This window comes from Trichomonas vaginalis, chromosome VI, assembly GCF_026262505.1.
Source record: "Trichomonas vaginalis G3 chromosome VI, whole genome shotgun sequence".
NCBI classification, from domain to species: Eukaryota; Parabasalia; order Trichomonadida; family Trichomonadidae; genus Trichomonas; species Trichomonas vaginalis.
The window spans coordinates 8,245,396-8,265,857 of record NC_067208.1 but is presented as its reverse complement, the minus strand read 5'-3'; the positions used below and the strand labels follow the sequence as shown (position 1 = coordinate 8,265,857).

The 20,462-nt window shown below is 30.1% G+C and overlaps 2 protein-coding genes across 2 annotated transcripts, besides 2 other annotated features; both read right to left on the bottom strand.

Moving 5' to 3' along the window:
* Positions 1 to 11,260: 11,260 nt before the first annotated feature.
* Positions 11,261 to 11,387: a mobile genetic element.
* A 320-nt stretch (positions 11,388 to 11,707) lies between these two features.
* TVAGG3_0827680 (2-5A-dependent ribonuclease family) lies at positions 11,708 to 12,376 on the bottom strand (the record flags this gene model as incomplete). The annotated part of the gene is made up of 1 exon (XM_051248342.1): positions 11,708 to 12,376. The coding sequence occupies one exon, from the start codon at positions 12,374 to 12,376 to the stop codon at positions 11,708 to 11,710; it is 669 nt and encodes a 222-aa protein (XP_051083817.1).
* Positions 12,377 to 12,673: 297 nt separating this feature from the next.
* Positions 12,674 to 13,715: a mobile genetic element.
* Positions 13,716 to 17,267: 3,552 nt separating this feature from the next.
* Positions 17,268 to 18,641, bottom strand: TVAGG3_0827660 (uncharacterized protein; the record flags this gene model as incomplete). The annotated part of the gene is made up of 1 exon (XM_001294003.1): positions 17,340 to 17,672. One exon carries the CDS (start codon positions 17,670 to 17,672, stop codon positions 17,340 to 17,342), a length of 333 nt encoding a protein of 110 aa, XP_001294004.1.
* Between the last annotated feature and the right edge of the window lie 1,821 nt (positions 18,642 to 20,462).

Sequence of the window (20,462 nt, the reverse complement as noted above, 5' to 3'; positions counted from 1 at the left end):
ACTTTAACTGTAATAGTTCCATTGTTCAATACCGAACATGTGGCTATAAATCAAAAACAAACTCTGATAGAGGACATCATTCATATGTTCAATTAGTTGATGAATCAAATAATAAAAATTATCTTTATGAAAGTTCTTTTTATGAATGCGGAAATTTAGAAAAATCTTATACAAATCATCTTTGGTATGGAAATATTGAAGTTAAATCAATCAACACAAGTTTCTGTGAAGCAGACTATGACTCAGGAATACTTCTAAGTGTTCCAACAAGTCTAAGTAATGTAACATATTCATCATTTTGTAACACAACATCAAATTATACAATTTTAGAATTAAATCGTGGTAACTATAATTTTAATTTTTGTAATGTTTTGAATAATGAACACAAAAAATCTGATTATGGAACATTCTGGGCACATGGATCAACTGTTCTTATTGAAAACTGTTCATTTCTTGGAAACACAGGATCAGGAAAAGAATTTTATCAACTATTTTTTGGTTCAATTACTGTTAAAGATTCTTTCTGTGACAGAATAATAGGTAAAACATATCAATCAGTTACAACATATAATGTTCAAAATATATCTTCTATTCATAATCTTTCTCACTTTTCATCATATCTGTGTGAAGTTGATTATCCTATTTTAGATTTAGAGATAAAGAAGAATATTATCACATATGATGAAATTGTTTATCATTATTCATATCATTTCATTACTTCTCTTTGTATTTCTTTAGTAAATAAATAAAATGCATATTGTTCTTCCTATATCTCGATTTTTTGGTACTGGTTTCAAGTAGAAATAATGGCTAAATGACTTGTTATGTAGAAATATTTCTTATTTATTAAATTTATTCTTAGTACTTTAAGTCAGAGACACCGACGAACTAAAGAATTTACAAGATGGTCGGAACTCCTTCAAGAGGAATTGGGCAGAACAAGTTGAGAATACTGATGTGTCGCTTAGCCTCCTGTGTGACTTCATAGGTGAGCGAAATCACCAATATCCTTATGATAATATGGAATCGTGGACCCAGAGAGTTAAGCGCGGTCGTAGATAGAAAGAACTGGAAGTTCGTAAAACAATGAAAGAGTTGAAATAACATTTCAGCATTCCATTGGTATGGGAAGATGTTCTTCTCTCCACCAAATCGGACGGATGACCATCAGTGGATTGTTGTTCGAGCAGAAAAGCAGCCGTACTTGTGATCAATGATGATGCGGACGATGATACGAAGACCTGATGTTAGGAAGAGGTGGCCGTTGTCGATAACAAGTGGAACAGCATAGATTGGAGTAACACATGAAAGCTTGCGCTGATTAAGAACTTTGCAAACCCTTCGTTAAGCATTGGATCTGTATCGACTCCTATAAGTTTGCTATTATGCGAGAGGGCATTCTGTATTATAATAAAAACGCATGTGAATTATTACAATATGTTCTAGCATGATTTATTAAAAATATATTGAATAGATTATTAGCTAAAAACTTAAAAATTAAGAAGGAAATGTGCAATTAATGAGCTATGAAATCCATATAAAGATATTACTTAATTAAAAATTCATTAGAAAATAAGAAGAGATTGAAATATTTTAATTTCAAAAAATTATTACAGAAAAATGATGGTTTATTAGAGCAAATATTAAATCTTGTATCAGTAACAATGATTTCAAGAGAAAAATCATTCAAAATTTAGCAAGGATTATAACAATTATCTTCGCTTGTAGAGTAGATTTCACCATTAAAGTTTGCTGTTTCAACTGCTTTCTTAACTTCTTCTGCCGAGTATATGTGTGAGAAATGTTGAATAATTTGTTCTTCTGGAGTTCCGCGATCTGAATTGTTCTCTTTGAGGAATTCAATGACATCATTCTTAATCTTTTCATCTCTGTCTTCGCTGATCGCATTGGAGGAGGTGCTGGAGCGGATGTTTCAACATGCTTTGGTGCTTGAGCGAAAGAGGAGTCTGGGGTGTTCCTCTTGTTGTCTGTAAGTGTACGAACAATGAGTAAAGCATATGATAAGGAATTTGATCGAATTCTGTTATGGGTTTGATTGTGAATGAAGATATTCCATCTTCAATAGCAGGTAATTCGTCCAACAACAAAAAACGTATGTTCCATCTGGAATTGGCTCTGGATTATCATCTGAAATGAAATTCTTAACTTTGATACTGCCTGTACAATCATTCACCAAGTAATCAATACTGATTGTGCTATCTTCATGGCTAATGATCTTTCCTACGATGGATACTTGTTTCCTTGATTTAACCTTGAACAAGATGTTTAAGTATATCTGCAACAATGTATGATTATAAAAAAGTTGTGTTCTTACGGAGATTCTGAATGAAAAAAATTAATTGTTTCTGTTTTTGGATCATATGAAAGAGCAAAAAGGAATGTTCTAAATACAATGTTAAACATGTATTAAGAATTTGTATGGAAATTATGTATTTTTTTGGTATGATATAGGCAGAAATAATTACATTTGTTGAATTTTCGTATTATAAAATGAGTTTAAGAGATATTAGTTTCAGAGAAAGATTTGTAATTGATGGTGAATAGTTACATCAAAAGAATATACAAAGAGTTCTAAAGTTGTTGTGTGTTAATTTATGAAAAGTTATGAAATATTGGTATCTATTTCAAGTAACTTGTAAGAAATCATAAAGTTTGTATAATACTAATGGTGTTAGATATGTTAAAACACAATCAAAGTGATCTTGTTCTTGCAAGAATATGAATAATTGTGAATCTGATTCATATGGTGATACGATATACGCGATGTATTCTTTTATATAGTTCTTTCTTCAATTGATTTTTGATAATATTCAAATGCTGATGGTAATCGTCGTTCTATTTAAATTGATGAGCAATAAGTATAATGGTTCACGTCGCTCTTCTTGAAGCTTCTAATTTGTCATAAACTTGGCTGCTTAACAATCAAAAACAATAACAGGGGTGAGGCCAAATTTTTAAATAGCCATGATACGACTCATTAAAAATATTGACAAAGTGGGAAGTAACTTCTGGAAGTTTACATTTCTTTTAAGGGTGTACTCCGACCCATTCAATTTTAGGGCACATACACTGCTCCCCCTGAATTAAATATTTGATATTAAGAAATGATAATATGATATATTTATAGAATGATATGAGGTCTATTAAATAAAAGAGAATTGCAATTAATTATCACTTAAAATTTTGAAATATTTTATTGTTTTTAGAAGTATAATTAAGATCTCATTATAACTCCATATTGAAAGCTTGGAATGGAGAAAACTCTTCGTGGTGCTATAGAATATATAGTTATATATATGTACCCAAGTCCATGTCTCAATATTTCAAGTATTTGAGATACTTATGTTTGTTGCAAGCACTCCTAAAATTGCTGGAATTTATATGAAAAATAGTAAATGTAACATATCTTTTTTTCCTCAAGAGGCAGTGACATTGCTCAACGAGAAATAGATACATATACCTATAATACATACTACCACGAAGAGCTTTGTTTCCTAAAATTCCAAATTTTTGAGAAAAATCAAATTTTGTAAAAAAATACTAAAAACTTAACTTCATTTCGAGCTAAACTACGGATGTAATTTTCCCAACGATAGGTGTCTCTGAGAAATTGCTAGGTGTCATCATAGTGTCTTGACTTCAAAATTTTTATTTTCAAATTTATTTTGCGCATTTTTCAAAGAAAAATTATATCAAAACTCAACAATTAAAACGGGTAAAATCTAGTATAATATGTAAAGGTTCTATATAATTAAAATAAAAGAGATTTTATTTTTTCAAAGGTGTCTGTCAAACCACAAGACACCATTCAAAATTTGAATGTGTCTGACGGTTACATAAGACACCATCAAAAACAACGATAGGTCAGACACTATTGAATTTTACCCATTTTCATATATTTTTACCCTCTAAAAATTTATTTTGCTATGCTATCTTGATATTATGCTATACGTCAAATGATATTATATGTTTATATAAAGTATATATCATTGTACTGCATTTGCCTACTTCTATAAGCATATAACATCATTTGCCGCATACATTATCCTGCATCATTATGATCTCTCCACTTGGCCATCATATGAATTCTACAATCCAGGACTGCAGTACTTATGATATTCTAACTTAGAATTCTTAAGTCTTGCACTTCTGGATTGTATCTTCTCGAATACGCTTTCTGATTTCCATCCGAATCAATTGATTAGTAGATGTAATCCAGTTCTTTAGTCTACAGGAAGTCAGTGCTTAGTGAGACTACTTGAATAGAACAGTATTAATCCGAAGTCTCTCATTCAATGAGAGGCTTCGTATTAATACTGCTCTAAAAGCGTTGTAAAAGTACTCTCTGGTCATCGGAACGTCAGCAATCATAAATTAAGAAAAAACTCAACAAGATGTTTCACTAAATAGTGAAACTCTTGCAGAGTTATCCTAATTAGGGTTTGACGTATCATTCTTTACTCACCAAAGAGTTGTTTTCAAGTATTTACTATATTATGAACAGATTTCTTTCGAAGACTCTCATTTAATTGGGGTCTTCGAAAGAAATCTGTTCATAATTAATGTATTTATGCTTTTTATGAATAAGATATTCCTTAATTAATGCAAACTCCTTTGAGTTACCTTATTGATTGAGATAGACCCAAAGAACTTTGCATTAATGTTGGGTTCTTGTAATCACCTCTAAAACAATGTATTTGAGCGGTATTTAGCTTCTCAAAAGGTACTATGAAGAGAAATTCATAGTACTTTAGGGTAGCTAATACCGTTCCCCCCAATTTATCGTTGGATTCTGTATATAAGTCGAAAAGAGCAAAGTTCTTTCTGAGGATCAGCTTATAAAAGATTAATCTTCAGGAAGAACTTTGCTCTAGTGTAATTGATATGCAATCTCTGACAAAATATGGATCAGAGAGTTCTTTAAAGAGCGTTTATAATGAAGTTCTCATTTTGGATAGGATCAAATTAAGAATCCAAAAGAGAACTTCATTATAAAATGAAGATTTGTAGATCCTATACCAAAAATGGTTAGGATTGTGAATGTCAGCATGTGAGCTCGGCAAACGCCGAGCAAATTGATTAAACGTACATTTCTAACGTACAAAAAAAAAGGCCAAGACACCAAGTGTCTTGAGAACCTTATTTTTTGTGGAATCCGACATCCATAAGCTAAACGGAAAAAATTTGGAAAGTGATTCTCTCAGAGTAGATTCCTTATTTGGTATATATATAATCTACCGTTAAAGAATTGTTGCAATGTTCATATAGCAAGAGTTCTATGAATCTGACACTGACTCCGGTCGAATTCAATGAGTTCTATCAAAAATCGAAAACTTTACAAATTCACTTTTTTAATCTAATGTGAAGAAAAAACAACAAAAACAAGATAAATATACAACATAACATAGCGCGCTAATAATATATTGTTTCTGCAATGACAAAGAAGCTACATTCTAAAACGCATGGCTCTATTTCTTAAAACCATGTACTTCATCGAAAACAACAAATTCTTCAAAAGTCTAATAAAAAATATAACATGTATTAGATTGTTTTGCTGATACAACTATTTTGAACCAAATTCAAGTTGATAAAAATATTGAATTTTCTTTTTTTGCAGAGTTGCACACTAAATACCTAATAACTCGAAAACGCATTAAAATTACTACTGAATGCACACAAAAAGTCCAACGTGTAATTTCTACGATAGAATTTGGAAAATTAAACTTCGAACTCTATGGTTGAAACGAAGCTACTTGTCAATACTTCTGATAGTTGCTAGCATATTGAAGAAGCAAATAAATACAGAATTTCAATATAATTCTAAATGTAATAAAATGAGCGTATCATAATACGTATAGAAAGATTTTGTTATATGAGAATTAACTACAACTAGTACATAAATGAATACATTCTATTATTTATTAAATAATCATGAGGGATTTGAAAAAATAATATTGATTTCTGTTGAAATTTGTGTAATCTATGGTATAATAATTTTTATCCTGCAGTAAATATATTTTGAAGGTTGGTAAGCTTGCTTTTAGAAAATGATTGCATCAATAAATGATCAATTAAAAACTTTGCCTTAAATCCGACTAGCATGGTCCAATTACTTAATATAATAGTATCCTAAATTTTGGGCGCTGATACAGCTTTATAAGGTGCCCTAGCGAGACAAACTGTCCCCATTTTTTGACCGGAGTACACCCTTAAGAAGAGAAAGTTTTTGATCTTTCACAATCTGCTGGTGATGTTTGGGAACTTTTTTATGGAACATCAACATCACCAAAACCAATCACTGGGAAGAATGTTCAAGCAACATCAACAGAAAACGAGTGTTTCATTTTTAACAGTATCTTCATTGAAATTACAACAATAGTGCCATTTATTTTACGAATACAAGCAATAAATTTCTTAACTCAGATTGTTCATTTACTAACTGCAGCAGTAATACAAATGGTGGATCTATCTACTTTAAATGTAATAGTTCCATTGTCCAATACCGAACATGTGGCTACAAATCAAAAACAAACTCTGATAGAGGACATCATTCATATGTTGAAATATATTATAATTCAAATAATAAAAATTATCTTTATGAAAGTTCTTTTTATTTATGCGGAAATTTAGAAAAAAAGAGCAACAAATCTTCTTTGGTATGGAAATATTGAAGTTAAATCAATCAACACAAGTTTCTGTGAAGCAAACTATGACTCAGGAATATTTCTACATCAACCAACAAGTCTAAGTAATGTAACATATTCATCATTTTGTAACACAACATCAAATTATTTAATTTTAGAATTAAATCGTGGTAACTATAATTTTAATTTTTGTAATGTTTTGAATAATGAACACAAAAAATCTGATTATGGAACGTTCTATGCATTTGGATCAACTGTTCTTATTGAAAACTGTTCATTTCTTGGAAACACAGGACCAGGAGTAGAATTTTATCAAGATCTTTCTGGTTCAATTACAGTTAAAGATTCTTTCTGTGACAGAATAATAGATAAAACATATCAATCAGTTACAACAAATAATGTTCAAAATATATATTCTATTCATAATCTTTCACACTTTTACATCATATCTGTGTGAAGCAGAGTTTCCTATTTTTAGATTTAATGATAAAGAAGAATATTATCACAAAATATGAAATTGTTTATCATTATTCATATCATTTCATTATTTCTCTTTGTATTGTTTTAATATAAATAAATTTTTTGACAATCAATCAAATTTCAATATTCACTTGTGAATTGTTCCGTTAAAAACTTATAATTTGAATCAAAATTGAATGTTAAAAAATATTCACAGTTATTCTTTTTTGTTATACAATGAAGTTTGTGAATACAGCAATTTAACTCGTCAATATTAGTTGTATCGCGTTTCTTCTTCAGAGTTGATGCATTTTTCTTTCTTATCCGAAACTGATAGCTTGCATTTATTTTGATTAAACTATTATGAGTTTAGGTGTTTATTAAACTTATTCTTAGTACTTTATGTCAGAGACACAGACGAACTCGAAAATTCACAAGATGTGCGGAACTCCTTCAAGAGGTTTTCCGGAGAACATTCTGAGGAGTTGCTTAGCCTCCTGGGTGACTTCAGAGGTGAGTGGATAGCGATGATATGGAATTGTGGCATCAGAGAGCAAATTGAGGCAGTAGATAGAAAGAACTGGAAGTTCCTTAAGCAATGAAGAGTTGAAGAACATTTCTGCATCACCTTGGTATGGGAAAATGTTCTTCTCTTCGCCAACTCGGACCGATGTCCATCAGTGGTTTGTTTTACGAGCAGAATAGACGAGGTACCTGTGATCTATGATGATGTGGCGGATGAGACGAATATATGATGTTAGGATGTGGTGGTCATTGTCGACAACAAGTGGTGTAGGTGGAGCAACGTAGATTGGAGTGACTATGTCGCGACCAGTTGGACCAAGTAATTATGGATTCAAACTGTGAATGCCTTCAAGGATGAGGAATGTGTTGCCTGGAAGTGTCTGTTTCTCTGTTTCGATGTTGATGCCCTTGTCTTGCTTGAAATCGTACTTGCGGCGAAGAATTGTTTCCCATTTAAGTAACGTGTGGACATTATAAGCAAGAACATAAACATTGATGGCACAAATGCACTAGAAGTCGTTCTTGCCATCTGGGCCCTTTGGTGTCTTCTTGCGATCGACAAAATAATAGTTCATTTCAATAACAATAGAATAGTAACAGACAACACGAAGAGCAATGGAAAGACGCTTCACAAATGTTGTCTTGTTTGATGATGATGATTGACAGGCAATTGTAACAACACACTCACTTGGGAATTATTCAACAACTTTCTATGCAATACGTGAAAGCTTGTACTGGTGAAGAATATTCACAAACAAACTTCAAGTCATAAACTTTGCACTCAAAGATGGCTTCATTAAATTTTGGAACTGTATCGACTAAGATAAGTTTGGAATACTGTGCGTATCATTATTCATGAAGTTAAAATGGATTCTACAATCTGCATTAAATTATGGAAATTATGAAAGAAAAAATATCAATTAATAAGAAAATAAATAATAAATAAAATCTCTGTTTCTGAGATAGAAATAAATTTTGATTTCTTATGAATGAATTAAAGAGATGAATATGATATATATCATTGGATATATCATGTGTTATGAGAAAAAAATAAAATGTTAATTTCGTAATTTGAACAAATATCAAAATTAATTTCGTCTTTTTTCAATCAACTATTAGTTTGATAGATTGGAAATATGATGTGGAATTGAATGATATCTGGAAATGTTTGTCATTGAGTCTTGTGAACTTGAAATACTTAGATTGTGATGGTTATAAGACTTTGAAACTTTCAATCTTTGGAGAATAGTTTGTTTTGAAGTAAGGACAGATGGTGATGAATTTGGTAAATTCAAATGGTCCAAAGAGTAATGGTGTCAATTTAACCTTGAACAAGATGTTTAAGTATATCTGCAGAAATGTATGATTATAAAAAAAGTTGTGTTCTTACGGAGATTCTGAATGAAAAAAATTAATGGTTCTGTTATTGGATCATATGAAAGAGGATAAAAGAATGTTTTAAATACAATGGTAAACATGTATTAGAATTTGTATGGAAATTCTGTATTTTTTAGTTAGATCTAGAAGAAATAATTACATTTGTTGAATTTTCGTATTATAAAAGGAGTTTAAGAGATAGTTTCAGAGAAAGATTTGTAATTGATGGTGAATAGTTACATCAAAAGAATATACAAAGAGTTCTAAAGTTGTTGGGTGTTAATTTATGAAAAGTTATGAAATATTGGTATCTATTTCAAGTAACTTGTAAGAAATCATAAAGTTTGTATAGTATTAATGGTGTTAGATATGTTAAAACACAATCAAAGTATCTTGTTCTTGCAAGATATGATAATTGTGAATCTAATTCATATGGTGATACTATGTACTCGATGTATTCATTTATAAGTTCTTTCTTCAATTGATTTTTGATAATATTCAAATGCTGATGGTAATCGCAGTTCTTTTTAGAATTGTTGAGTAATAAGTAAAGCTTCGTGTCACTCTTCTTGATGCTTCTGATTTGTAATTAACTTGGAAGGAAGTGATTGACAATCAAAAGCAACATAAGGTGTAAGGCCACGCTTTTGGACAGCAAGGATTCGACTCATTACTTATGGTAATATCTTTTCCCCTGTTTTTATTCCTTGATGGAAGAGATAAAAAATTTTTCTTAAAAATTTTGACGAGGGAAGTAGTTTTCTGAAGTTTACAATTCATTTTAGGAAGAAAAAGTATTTAATCTTTCTCAATCTTCTGGTGATGTTTGGGAACTCTTTTACAATACACCACCTAATTCAGAACCTATTTGTGGCACAAACGTTACAGCTAAATCGACAAATAATGAGTGTTTCATATTTGAAAGCATATTTATCGCTATTACGACCAATAGTGCCATTTATTTTACGAATACAAACAATAAATTCCTTAATTCCGATTGTTCATTTACTAACTGCAGCAGTAATACAGAAGGTGGATCTCTCTACTTTAACTGTGATAGTTCCATTGTCCAATACCGAACATGTGGCTACAAATCAAAAACAAACTCAAGGGACATCATTCATATGTTAAATTAGTTTATAATTCAAATAATAAAAATTATCTTTATGAAAGTTCTTTTTATGAATGCGGAAATTTAGAAAAATCTACAAATATCTTTGGTATGGAAATATTGAAGTTAAATCAATCAACACAAGTTTCTGTGAAGCAGCTGACTCAGGAATACTTCTATATGAACCAACAAGTCTAAGTAACGTAACATATTCATCATTTTGTAACACAACATCATATTATAAATTTTAGAATTAGAATGGTAACTATAATTTTAATTTTTGTAATGTTTTGAATAATGAACACAAAAAATCTGATTATGGAACATTCTATGCATTTGGATCAACTGTTCTTATTGAAAACTGTTCATTTCTTGGAAACACAGGACCAGGAAAAGAATTTATCAATATGGTTCAATTACAGTTAAAGATTCTTTCTGTGACAGAATAATAGATCAAACATATGGATCAGTTACAACAAATAATGTTCAAAATATATATTCTATTCATAATCTTTCTCACTTTTCATCATATCTGTGTGAAGCAGAGTTTCCTATTATAGATAAAAAGCCTATGAGATCTGCTTTTGATTTATATCATCAATTTTCCTTTAGACGAAGGCGTTAATATTCATGATTTATGAATTTATATAATCAAAAAATTGTAATTAAAGACCATTATTAACGAAAGCATTCATCAATTGTTTAATATCAATTGAAATATGAAAAACTTTATATTCAAAAGATGATGCGGCTTGATTTCTCAATTTAATTTTCAAAGAGTTCGTATTTGTTACAGTGAATTTAAATAATTAGTACTGATATAGTAATGCAATAATATCGGGAACATGGCTCTTAATTTCGAAATAGGTTTTCTTTGTAAGGCATCTAAGTATTAACAAACTGATATTTCAATAAAGAGTTCAATATTATAATAGAAATTTGCTATGACAGAAAGAATAAAACTATAGCAAAAAGAATTATTGTTATTTCGATGATATTTTGTAATATTCTTCGTTTACAAATGATTGGACATTGTATCTTGGGGAGATGTTGGATAATAAATTTAACGATTTCTTATTCAATTCTATTATATCATTGCTATCTTGAAGTGGAAAATTTTTCTTAAGAGTGCACTTACACCTGTATTACATGTCCTTCGATTCAGATGTTTAAGGTTAATTTTCAATGACACTTCACGCCATTTGTCAGAAATTTGAATTAAAGTCAGATACGCGTAAGTGCACCCTTAAGAACATTTGTCATTACAAGTATAAGTAAAGACACTCAAGATGCATTTTTGTCATTCAATAATCTATTCTCTCGCTATTGCAAACAATTTCAAATGTCGCATTCAATTTCTGTGTAATACAATATCATTCACTAGGATCAGTTTATTCATAACTTTACTCACTTTTCAACATATTTCTGTAAAGCAGGATAAATATGCTTCCAATACGTAACATCATTTATCATTTTCCTTTAGACAAGTGCGTTAATTTTTCAAGGATTTATTATTATCGTTTTTTATTATTAAAAATAATTTTTTTACAAACAAAAAAAATAAAAAAACTCATTTATTTAAAAGAAGATTAATGATATCTTCGTTCTTTGTCTGGAGTGCGACGTCTTTAGCTGTGTGTCCTTCGCTGTCAACAACACTCAAATCGAGGTCTTCACGAGAAAGGAGAACTTTGACAACTTCGATTTTTTCGTTTTCAATAGCGTTGAAAATAGGAGTTCGCTTCATCAAGTTCTGACGGTTGACATCGACATTTTCGTGTTGAAGCAACTCTTCGACGAAACTAGTTGAGCCGCATTTAGCGGCAACATGGAGAGGTGTCCACTGGATTGAGTCGACGCAGTTCAAGTCAACGTCATCTCGATCGGCGAAAAGACGGATTAAGTCTGAGAAATCATTAGATGCAGCGATGTGAAGAGGTGTGAAACTAGAATCATCAGGAAGTTGTGGATTGACATCTTTGTCGTTCAGAAGACACTCAACGCACTGTTTGTGGTGGAGAAGAACTGCGTAATGAAGAGCACTGCGATTCTTCTTGTCGACGATGTTCTTCTCGATGCCTGGAAAACTCAAGAGAAGTTCTAAAGCTTCGAAATGTCCGTCACGAGCTGCCCGGATCAATGCTGTACGTGATGAGTTGTTAGTGGCATTGACATCAATGGATGGATCAGAAAGAAGAAGTCGCAGAACACGTGTGTGACCATTAATTGCTCTCAACATAACACTTTAATTGTCAACATCTTCTTACAGTTAAAGAATTCTGTAACAAATTCAATTTATTTGATTTATCAGATACTAATGTTTTAAAAAAGCATATTGTTTTGATCAATTTCATCTAATTCAATATTGCATTCTATTACTGCTACTAAACAATTCATTGTTTCGGCATATTCCATACAATTCGTATTTGTCAAAAAATTAAACATCAAATCCCAAATAGGATATAAATGATTTTTGTAGATACTAATTCTCGAAATTAATGTAGAGATGTTGGATATAAGACTAGTCATATATTAAGGTGCACACGAGAGGATCATGTAAACTTCAGAATTTAGAACCTTATTTTTAGGCATTATCTTGGCTACCTATTTAGGCTCGAAAAGCAAAAAAAATATCAAAAAATACAACTTGACTCCATTATGACCCTTTCATGGAGGTAGTTTTTATCCGCTAGTATTTTCCCTTTGAATCTCTTTACAATTCGAAATCAAATTCAAAACTCAGTAGAAGAAAGGAAGAATCGACTTACTACGGTTGTAATACGAATAAATACATATATTTAATTATTTTTATTTACATAATAATTGTTTGAAGCTCATATTCCAACAAATTTTTAAATAAAAACATTAAAATGTTGAAAATGTTCATATATTTTAATAGGGTTTTGGCACTTTATTGAGGAATTACTACATACATAGTCGAACTGAACTTGATATTTTGAAATTTAAATTATTTATCAAAATTAAAATTTAACTTGAAATTTATAATTATTTAGTCATATTTTGCATAATTCTAAGTAGATTTTGTAAAAAATCAAGAAAGAAAAATTTTAACGTGCTTTATTTTTTCTTTTTTATAATAATACATATTATTATATAATTAACATATTCATAATGTTTCACCCTTTCAAAAATATATCCTCCTCTCTCTCAAATAAACGTACATACGGGTGGCCTCTTTTTTCAAAAAATTAAAATTTGAAATTTTGGGCTCAAATATTAGAGATTTTTTCAACCTTCAACGATATATGTTGTCTATATCAGACCTCCTTTCTTTTTGATACTTAACATTGTTCCTAAATCTTAGCCGTTAAGGCTGTTCTGAAAATATTTTTTTTTCGAAAAAATTCGAAAAAAATTCTTAAAATTCAAAAATCCCTTAATTCCTGAGGATTTTGGAAAAAAGTTTTTACATGAACATGTGTATATTATATGAAGTATATTGATAAGGTAAAAATCAAATTTTATTGCATATTCATCGAGAAAATAAACTAACGAATCCCTCAAAATTGAGAGGGTAATCCTCCTCCTCTCAAATAAACGTACATACGGGTGCACCCTTAAGTATATCAATAATGTTTTCTTAGTTTACATATTATTGATATTTGTATCATGCTGAAATGTGAGATCAATTCGATTGTATCATCGCTTATCTTGATGTGGTAAATTTTTGTCATTTCAACTATAAATGGAATAATTATAGGTTCAAAACGAACAGTGTAAATGTCGTCGAACATTTCAATGCATACGAATTTGAAATCAATATGTGTATCTTCTACAAGGTACTGATCAATGTATGATTTAAATTTTTAGAAAATTATCTCTGTTTTAGTTTAATAAAATAATATTGCGCGGTGAATTTGTATCTCAAAATTATGTAACTGTATCGGTAACAACTTCAAATGTCTTATTGACAAGATTTGTAAAAAAAAATCAAAAATATACTTGAGATCATATAAATGTGCTCTTCTCTTTATAACGTAAGAATTGATCAAAGATAACATGTGTACTACTGATTGATTTTGGAGGATTGCTATGATTAGAGACGATTTGATTAAATAATTCAATGAAAAATGGACTATTTGATTCATCAATTAGGAGATTCGATTGTTTGTATTCGATTGCACTTCTGCATTTGGTGAATTAGTTGTATCGTAAATCAAGGAAAGTTAATCATCTGCTGTGATACTCTTAAAAAATTAAAAGAACGAATTTTTTTTCTAAATACAATTAATGGCATCAGATGATTAGATTACTTTTTTAGAAATCATCAATCAAATTTGGCATATTTTTGAAAGAATATCTAAAGACAAGACACCCAATAAGAGTTTTTGTGCATACGGTTCTCGGGCGCCTATGTCACATTCACAAAGGACTCCGTCTTTATTAGCAAACTCAGAAGAAATGTTTAACCAAAAGAAAAATTATTTCATCAAGACTAATAAATGTTTTAAAAAAGCAAATCACATCATTAACATATCAGTTTTAATTACAAAACTCAACGATACATAACAAATTTCTTCGAAATTTAAATTCTCATTAAAAAATTCTTTTGATACAAATTAAATAGCTACATATTCGATTTTCCCATTGATACGAACTTATTGTTTTCATTCAAGATTTACAAGAAATCAAATACTTATTTCACAACAACAAATATCTATTTTTACTCAAACACGAGCATGTATTTACTAATAAATTCATGTTTTTACATCATTACATTTGACAATACTATCAAAACAACCCCAAAATCAAACTAATTTTCGATATTCTTTATTCAGACCAGAGAATTCATATAAATCATCGATTACTCAAATTTAAGTATTCATTTAATGTAATAATTGTTAGATATTAGGCGTTTTATATAAAAATTCTCCCTATTTCAAATTTTCAAGCGAATTAAGTCGATATTTCATACATTTTATAATATACAAATCATGTGTAAGTACAATAGCTTTAATTATTTACAATATTGATCATTTTATTACGAAATCCAAAAATTTAATCAGCAAAATCGATGTTTTTATATAAGATTAGAATGATTTACATCATTGTTTCCATGCACTAGCTGTTAAAATGCTGATGACAGCTAAAAGAATCGCAATTTCATAACTTGAATATAAGATTCAAATGAATCGGCATTATTTGACATTTACATCATTGAAATGTCAAATAATGCCGATTCATTTTTTTGATGAAAACAATGAAATTCAATCACGATTTTCAGATAACAGTATCAAAACACACATCAACTATAAATAATTTACACTTTGATCAATTACCTAATAATGTTTGGGACTTATTTTACAATACATCACCTAATTCAGAACCAATTCAAGGTACAAATGTTACAGCAAGATCAACAAATAATGAATGCTTCTTATATAACTGTATATTCATCACCATTACGACCAATAGTGCCATTTATTTTACGAATACAAGCAATAAATTTCTTAACTCATATTGTTCATTTACTAACTGCAGCAGTAATACAAATGGTGGATCTATCTACTTTAACTGTAATAGTTCCATTGTCCAATACCGAACATGTGGCTACAAATCAAAAACAAACTCTGAAGGAGGACATCATTCATATGTTGAATTAGTTGATAATCAAATAATAAAAATTATCTTTATGAAAGTTCTTTTTATGAATGCGGAAATTTAGAAAAATCTTATACAAATCATCTTTGGTATGGAAATATTGAAGTTAAATCAATCAACACAAGTTTCTGTGAAGCAGACTATGACTCAGGAATACTTCTAATCCAACAAGTCTAAGTAATGTAACATATTCATCATTTTGTAACACAACATCAATTATAAATTTTAGAATTAATTCGTGGTAACTATAATTTTAATTTTTGTAATGTTTTGAATAATGAACACAAAAAATCTGATTATGGAACATTCTGGGCACATGGATCAACTGTTCTTATTGAAAACTGTTCATTTCTTGGAAACACAGGATCAGGAAAAGAATTTTATCAACTATTTTTTGGTTCAATTACTGTTAAAGATTCTTTCTGTGACAGAATAATAGGTAAAACATATCAATCAGTTACAACATATAATGTTCAAAATATATCTTCTATTCATAATCTTTCTCACTTTTCATCATATCTGTGTGAAGTTGATTATCCTATTTTAGATTTAGAGATAAAGAAGAATATTATCACATATGATGAAATTGTTTATCATTATTCATATCATTTCATTACTTCTCTTTGTATTTCTTTAGTAAATAAATAAAATGCATATTGTTCTTCCTATATCTCGATTTTTTGGTACTGGTTTCAAGTAGAAATAATGGCTAAATGACTTGTTATGTAGAAATATTTCTTATTTATTAAATTTATTCTTAGTACTTTAAGTCAGAGACACCGACGAACTAAAGAATTTACAAGATGGTCGGAACTCCTTCAAGAGGAATTGGGCAGAACAAGTTGAGAATACTGATGTGTCGCTTAGCCTCCTGTGTGACTTCATAGGTGAGCGAATCACCAATATCCTTATGATAATATGGAATCGTGGACCCAGAGAGTTAAGCGCGGTCGTAGATAGAAAGAACTGGAAGTTCGTAAAACAATGAAGAGTTGAATAACATTTCAGCATTCCATTGGTATGGGAAGATGTTCTTCTCTCCACCAAATCGGACGGATGACCATCAGTGGATTGTTGTTCGAGCAGAAAAGCAGCCGTACTTGTGATCAATGATGATGCGGACGATGATACGAAGACCTGATGTTAGGAAGAGGTGGCCGTTGTCGATAACAAGTGGAACAGCATAGATTGGAGTAACACATGAAAGCTTGCGCTGATTAAGAACTTTGCAAACCCTTCGTTAAGCATTGGATCTGTATCGACTCCTATAAGTTTGCTATTATGCGAGAGGGCATTCTGTATTATAAATAAAAACGCATGTGAATTATTACAATATGTTCTAGCATGATTATTAAAAATATATTGAATAGATTATTAGCTAAAAACTTAAAATTAGAAGGAAATGTGCAATTAATGAGCTATGAAATCCATATAAAGATATTACTTAATTAAAAATTCATTAGAAAATAAGAAGAGATTGAAATATTTTAATTTCAAAAAATTATTACAGAAAAATGATGGTTTATTAGAGCAAATATTAAATCTTGTATCAGTAACAATGATTTCAAGAGAAAAATCATTCAAAATTTAGCAAGGATTATAACAATTATCTTCGCTTGTAGAGTAGATTTCACCATTAAAGTTTGCTGTTTCAACTGCTTTCTTAACTTCTTCTGCCGAGTATATGTGTGAGAAATGTTGAATAATTTGTTCTTCTGGAGTTCCGCGATCTGAATTGTTCTCTTTGAGGAATTCAATGACATCATTCTTAATCTTTTCATCTCTGTCTTCGCTTGATCGCATTGGAGGAGGTGCTGGAGCGGATGTTTCAACATGCTTTGGTGCTTGAGCGAAAGAGGAGTCTGGGGTGTTCCTCTTGTTGTCTGTAAGTGTACGAACAATGAGTAAAGCATATGATAAGGAATTTGATCGAATTCTGTTATGGGTTTGATTGTGAATGAAGATATTCCATCTTCAATAGCAGGGGTAATTCGTCCAACAACAAAAACGTATGTTCCATCTGGAATTGGCTCTGGATTATCATCTGAAATGAAATTCTTAACTTTGATACTGCCTGTACAATCATTCACCAAGTAATCAATACTGATTGTGCTATCTTCATGGCTAATGATCTTTCCTACGATGGATACTTGTTTCCTTGATTTAACCTTGAACAAGATGTTTAAGTATATCTGCAGCAATGTATGATTATAAAAAAGTTGTGTTCTTACGGAGATTCTGAATGAAAAAAATTAATTGTTCTGTTTTTGGATCATATGAAAGAGCAAAAAGGAATGTTCTAAATACAATGTTAAACATGTATTAGAATTTGTATGGAAATTATGTATTTTTTGGTATGATATAGCAGAAATAATTACATTTGTTGAATTTTCGTATTATAAAATGAGTTTAAGAGATAGTTTCAGAGAAAGATTTGTAATTGATGGTGAATAGTTACATCAAAGAATATACAAAGAGTTCTAAAGTTGTTGTGTGTTAATTTATGAAAAGTTATGAAATATTGGTATCTATTTCAAGTAACTTGTAAGAAATCATAAAGTTTGTATAATACTAATGGTGTTAGATATGTTAAAACACAATCAAAGTATCTTGTTCTTGCAAGATATGATAATTGTGAATCTGATTCATATGGTGATACGATATACGCGATGTATTCTTTTATAAGTTCTTTCTTCAATTGATTTTTGATAATATTCAAATGCTGATGGTAATCGTCGTTCTATTTAAAATTGATGAGCAATAAGTATAATGGTTCACGTCGCTCTTCTTGAAGCTTCTAATTTGTCATAAACTTGGCTGCTTAACAATCAAAAACAATAACAGGGGTGAGGCCAAATTTTTAAATAGCCATGATACGACTCATTAAAAATATTGACAAGGGAAGTAACTTTCTGAAGTTTACATTTCTTTTAAGGGTGTACTCCGACCCATTCAATTTTAGGGCACATACACTGCCTCCCCCTGAATTAAATATTTGATATTAAGAAATGATAATATGATATATTTATAGAATGATATGAGGTCTATTAAATAAAAGAGAATTGCAATTAATTATCACTTAAAATTTTGAAATATTTTATTGTTTTTAGAAGTATAATTAAGATCTCATTATAACTCCATATTGAAAGCTTGGAATGGAGAAAACTCTTCGTGGTGCTATAGAATATATAGTTATATATATGTACCCAAGTCCATGTCTCAATATTTCAAGTATTTGAGATACTTATGTTTGTTGCAAGCACTCCTAAAATTGCTGGAATTTATATGAAAAATAGTAAATGTAACATATCTTTTTTTCCTCAAGAGGCAGTGACATTGCTCAACGAGAAATAGATACATATACCTATAATACATACTACCACGAAGAGCTTTGTTTCCTAAAATTCCAAATTTTTGAGAAAAATCAAATTTTGTAAAAAAATACTAAAAACTTAACTTCATTTCGAGCTAAACTACGGATGTAATTTTCCCAACGATAGGTGTCTCTGAGAAATTGCTAGGTGTCATCATAGTGTCTTGACTTCAAAATTTTTATTTTCAAATTTATTTTGCGCATTTTTCAAAGAAAAATTATATCAAAACTCAACAATTAAAACGGGTAAAATCTAGTATAATATGTAAAGGTTCTATATAATTAAAATAAAAGAGATTTTATTTTTTCAAAGGTGTCTGTCAAACCACAAGACACCATTCAAAATTTGAATGTGTCTGACGGTTACATAAGACACCATCAAAAACAACGATAGGTCAGACACTATTGAATTTTACCCATTTTCATATATTTTTACCCTCTAAAAATTTATTTTGCTATGCTATCTTGATATTATGCTATACGTCAAATGATATTATATGTTTATATAAAGTATATATCATTGTACTGCATTTGCCTACTTCTATAAGCATATAACATCATTTGCCGCATACATTATCCTGCATCATTATGATCTCTCCACTTGGCCATCATATGAATTCTACAATCCAGGACTGCAGTACTTATGATATTCTAACTTAGAATTCTTAAGTCTTGCACTTCTGGATTGTATCTTCTCGAATACGCTTTCTGATTTCCATCCGAATCAATTGATTAGTAGATGTAATCCAGTTCTTTAGTCTACAGGAAGTCAGTGCTTAGTGAGACTACTTGAATAGAACAGTATTAATCCGAAGTCTCTCATTCAATGAGAGGCTTCGTATTAATACTGCTCTAAAAGCGTTGTAAAAGTACTCTCTGGTCATCGGAACGTCAGCAATCATAAATTAAGAAAAAACTCAACAAGATGTTTCACTAAATAGTGAAACTCTTGCAGAGTTATCCTAATTAGGGTTTGACGTATCATTCTTTACTCACCAAAGAGTTGTTTTCAAGTATTTACTATATTATGAACAGATTTCTTTCGAAGACTCTCATTTAATTGGGGTCTTCGAAAGAAATCTGTTCATAATTAATGTATTTATGCTTTTTATGAATAAGATATTCCTTAATTAATGCAAACTCCTTTGAGTTACCTTATTGATTGAGATAGACCCAAAGAACTTTGCATTAATGTTGGGTTCTTGTAATCACCTCTAAAACAATGTATTTGAGCGGTATTTAGCTTCTCAAAAGGTACTATGAAGAGAAATTCATAGTACTTTAGGGTAGCTAATACCATTCCCCCAATTTATCGTTGGATTCTGTATAT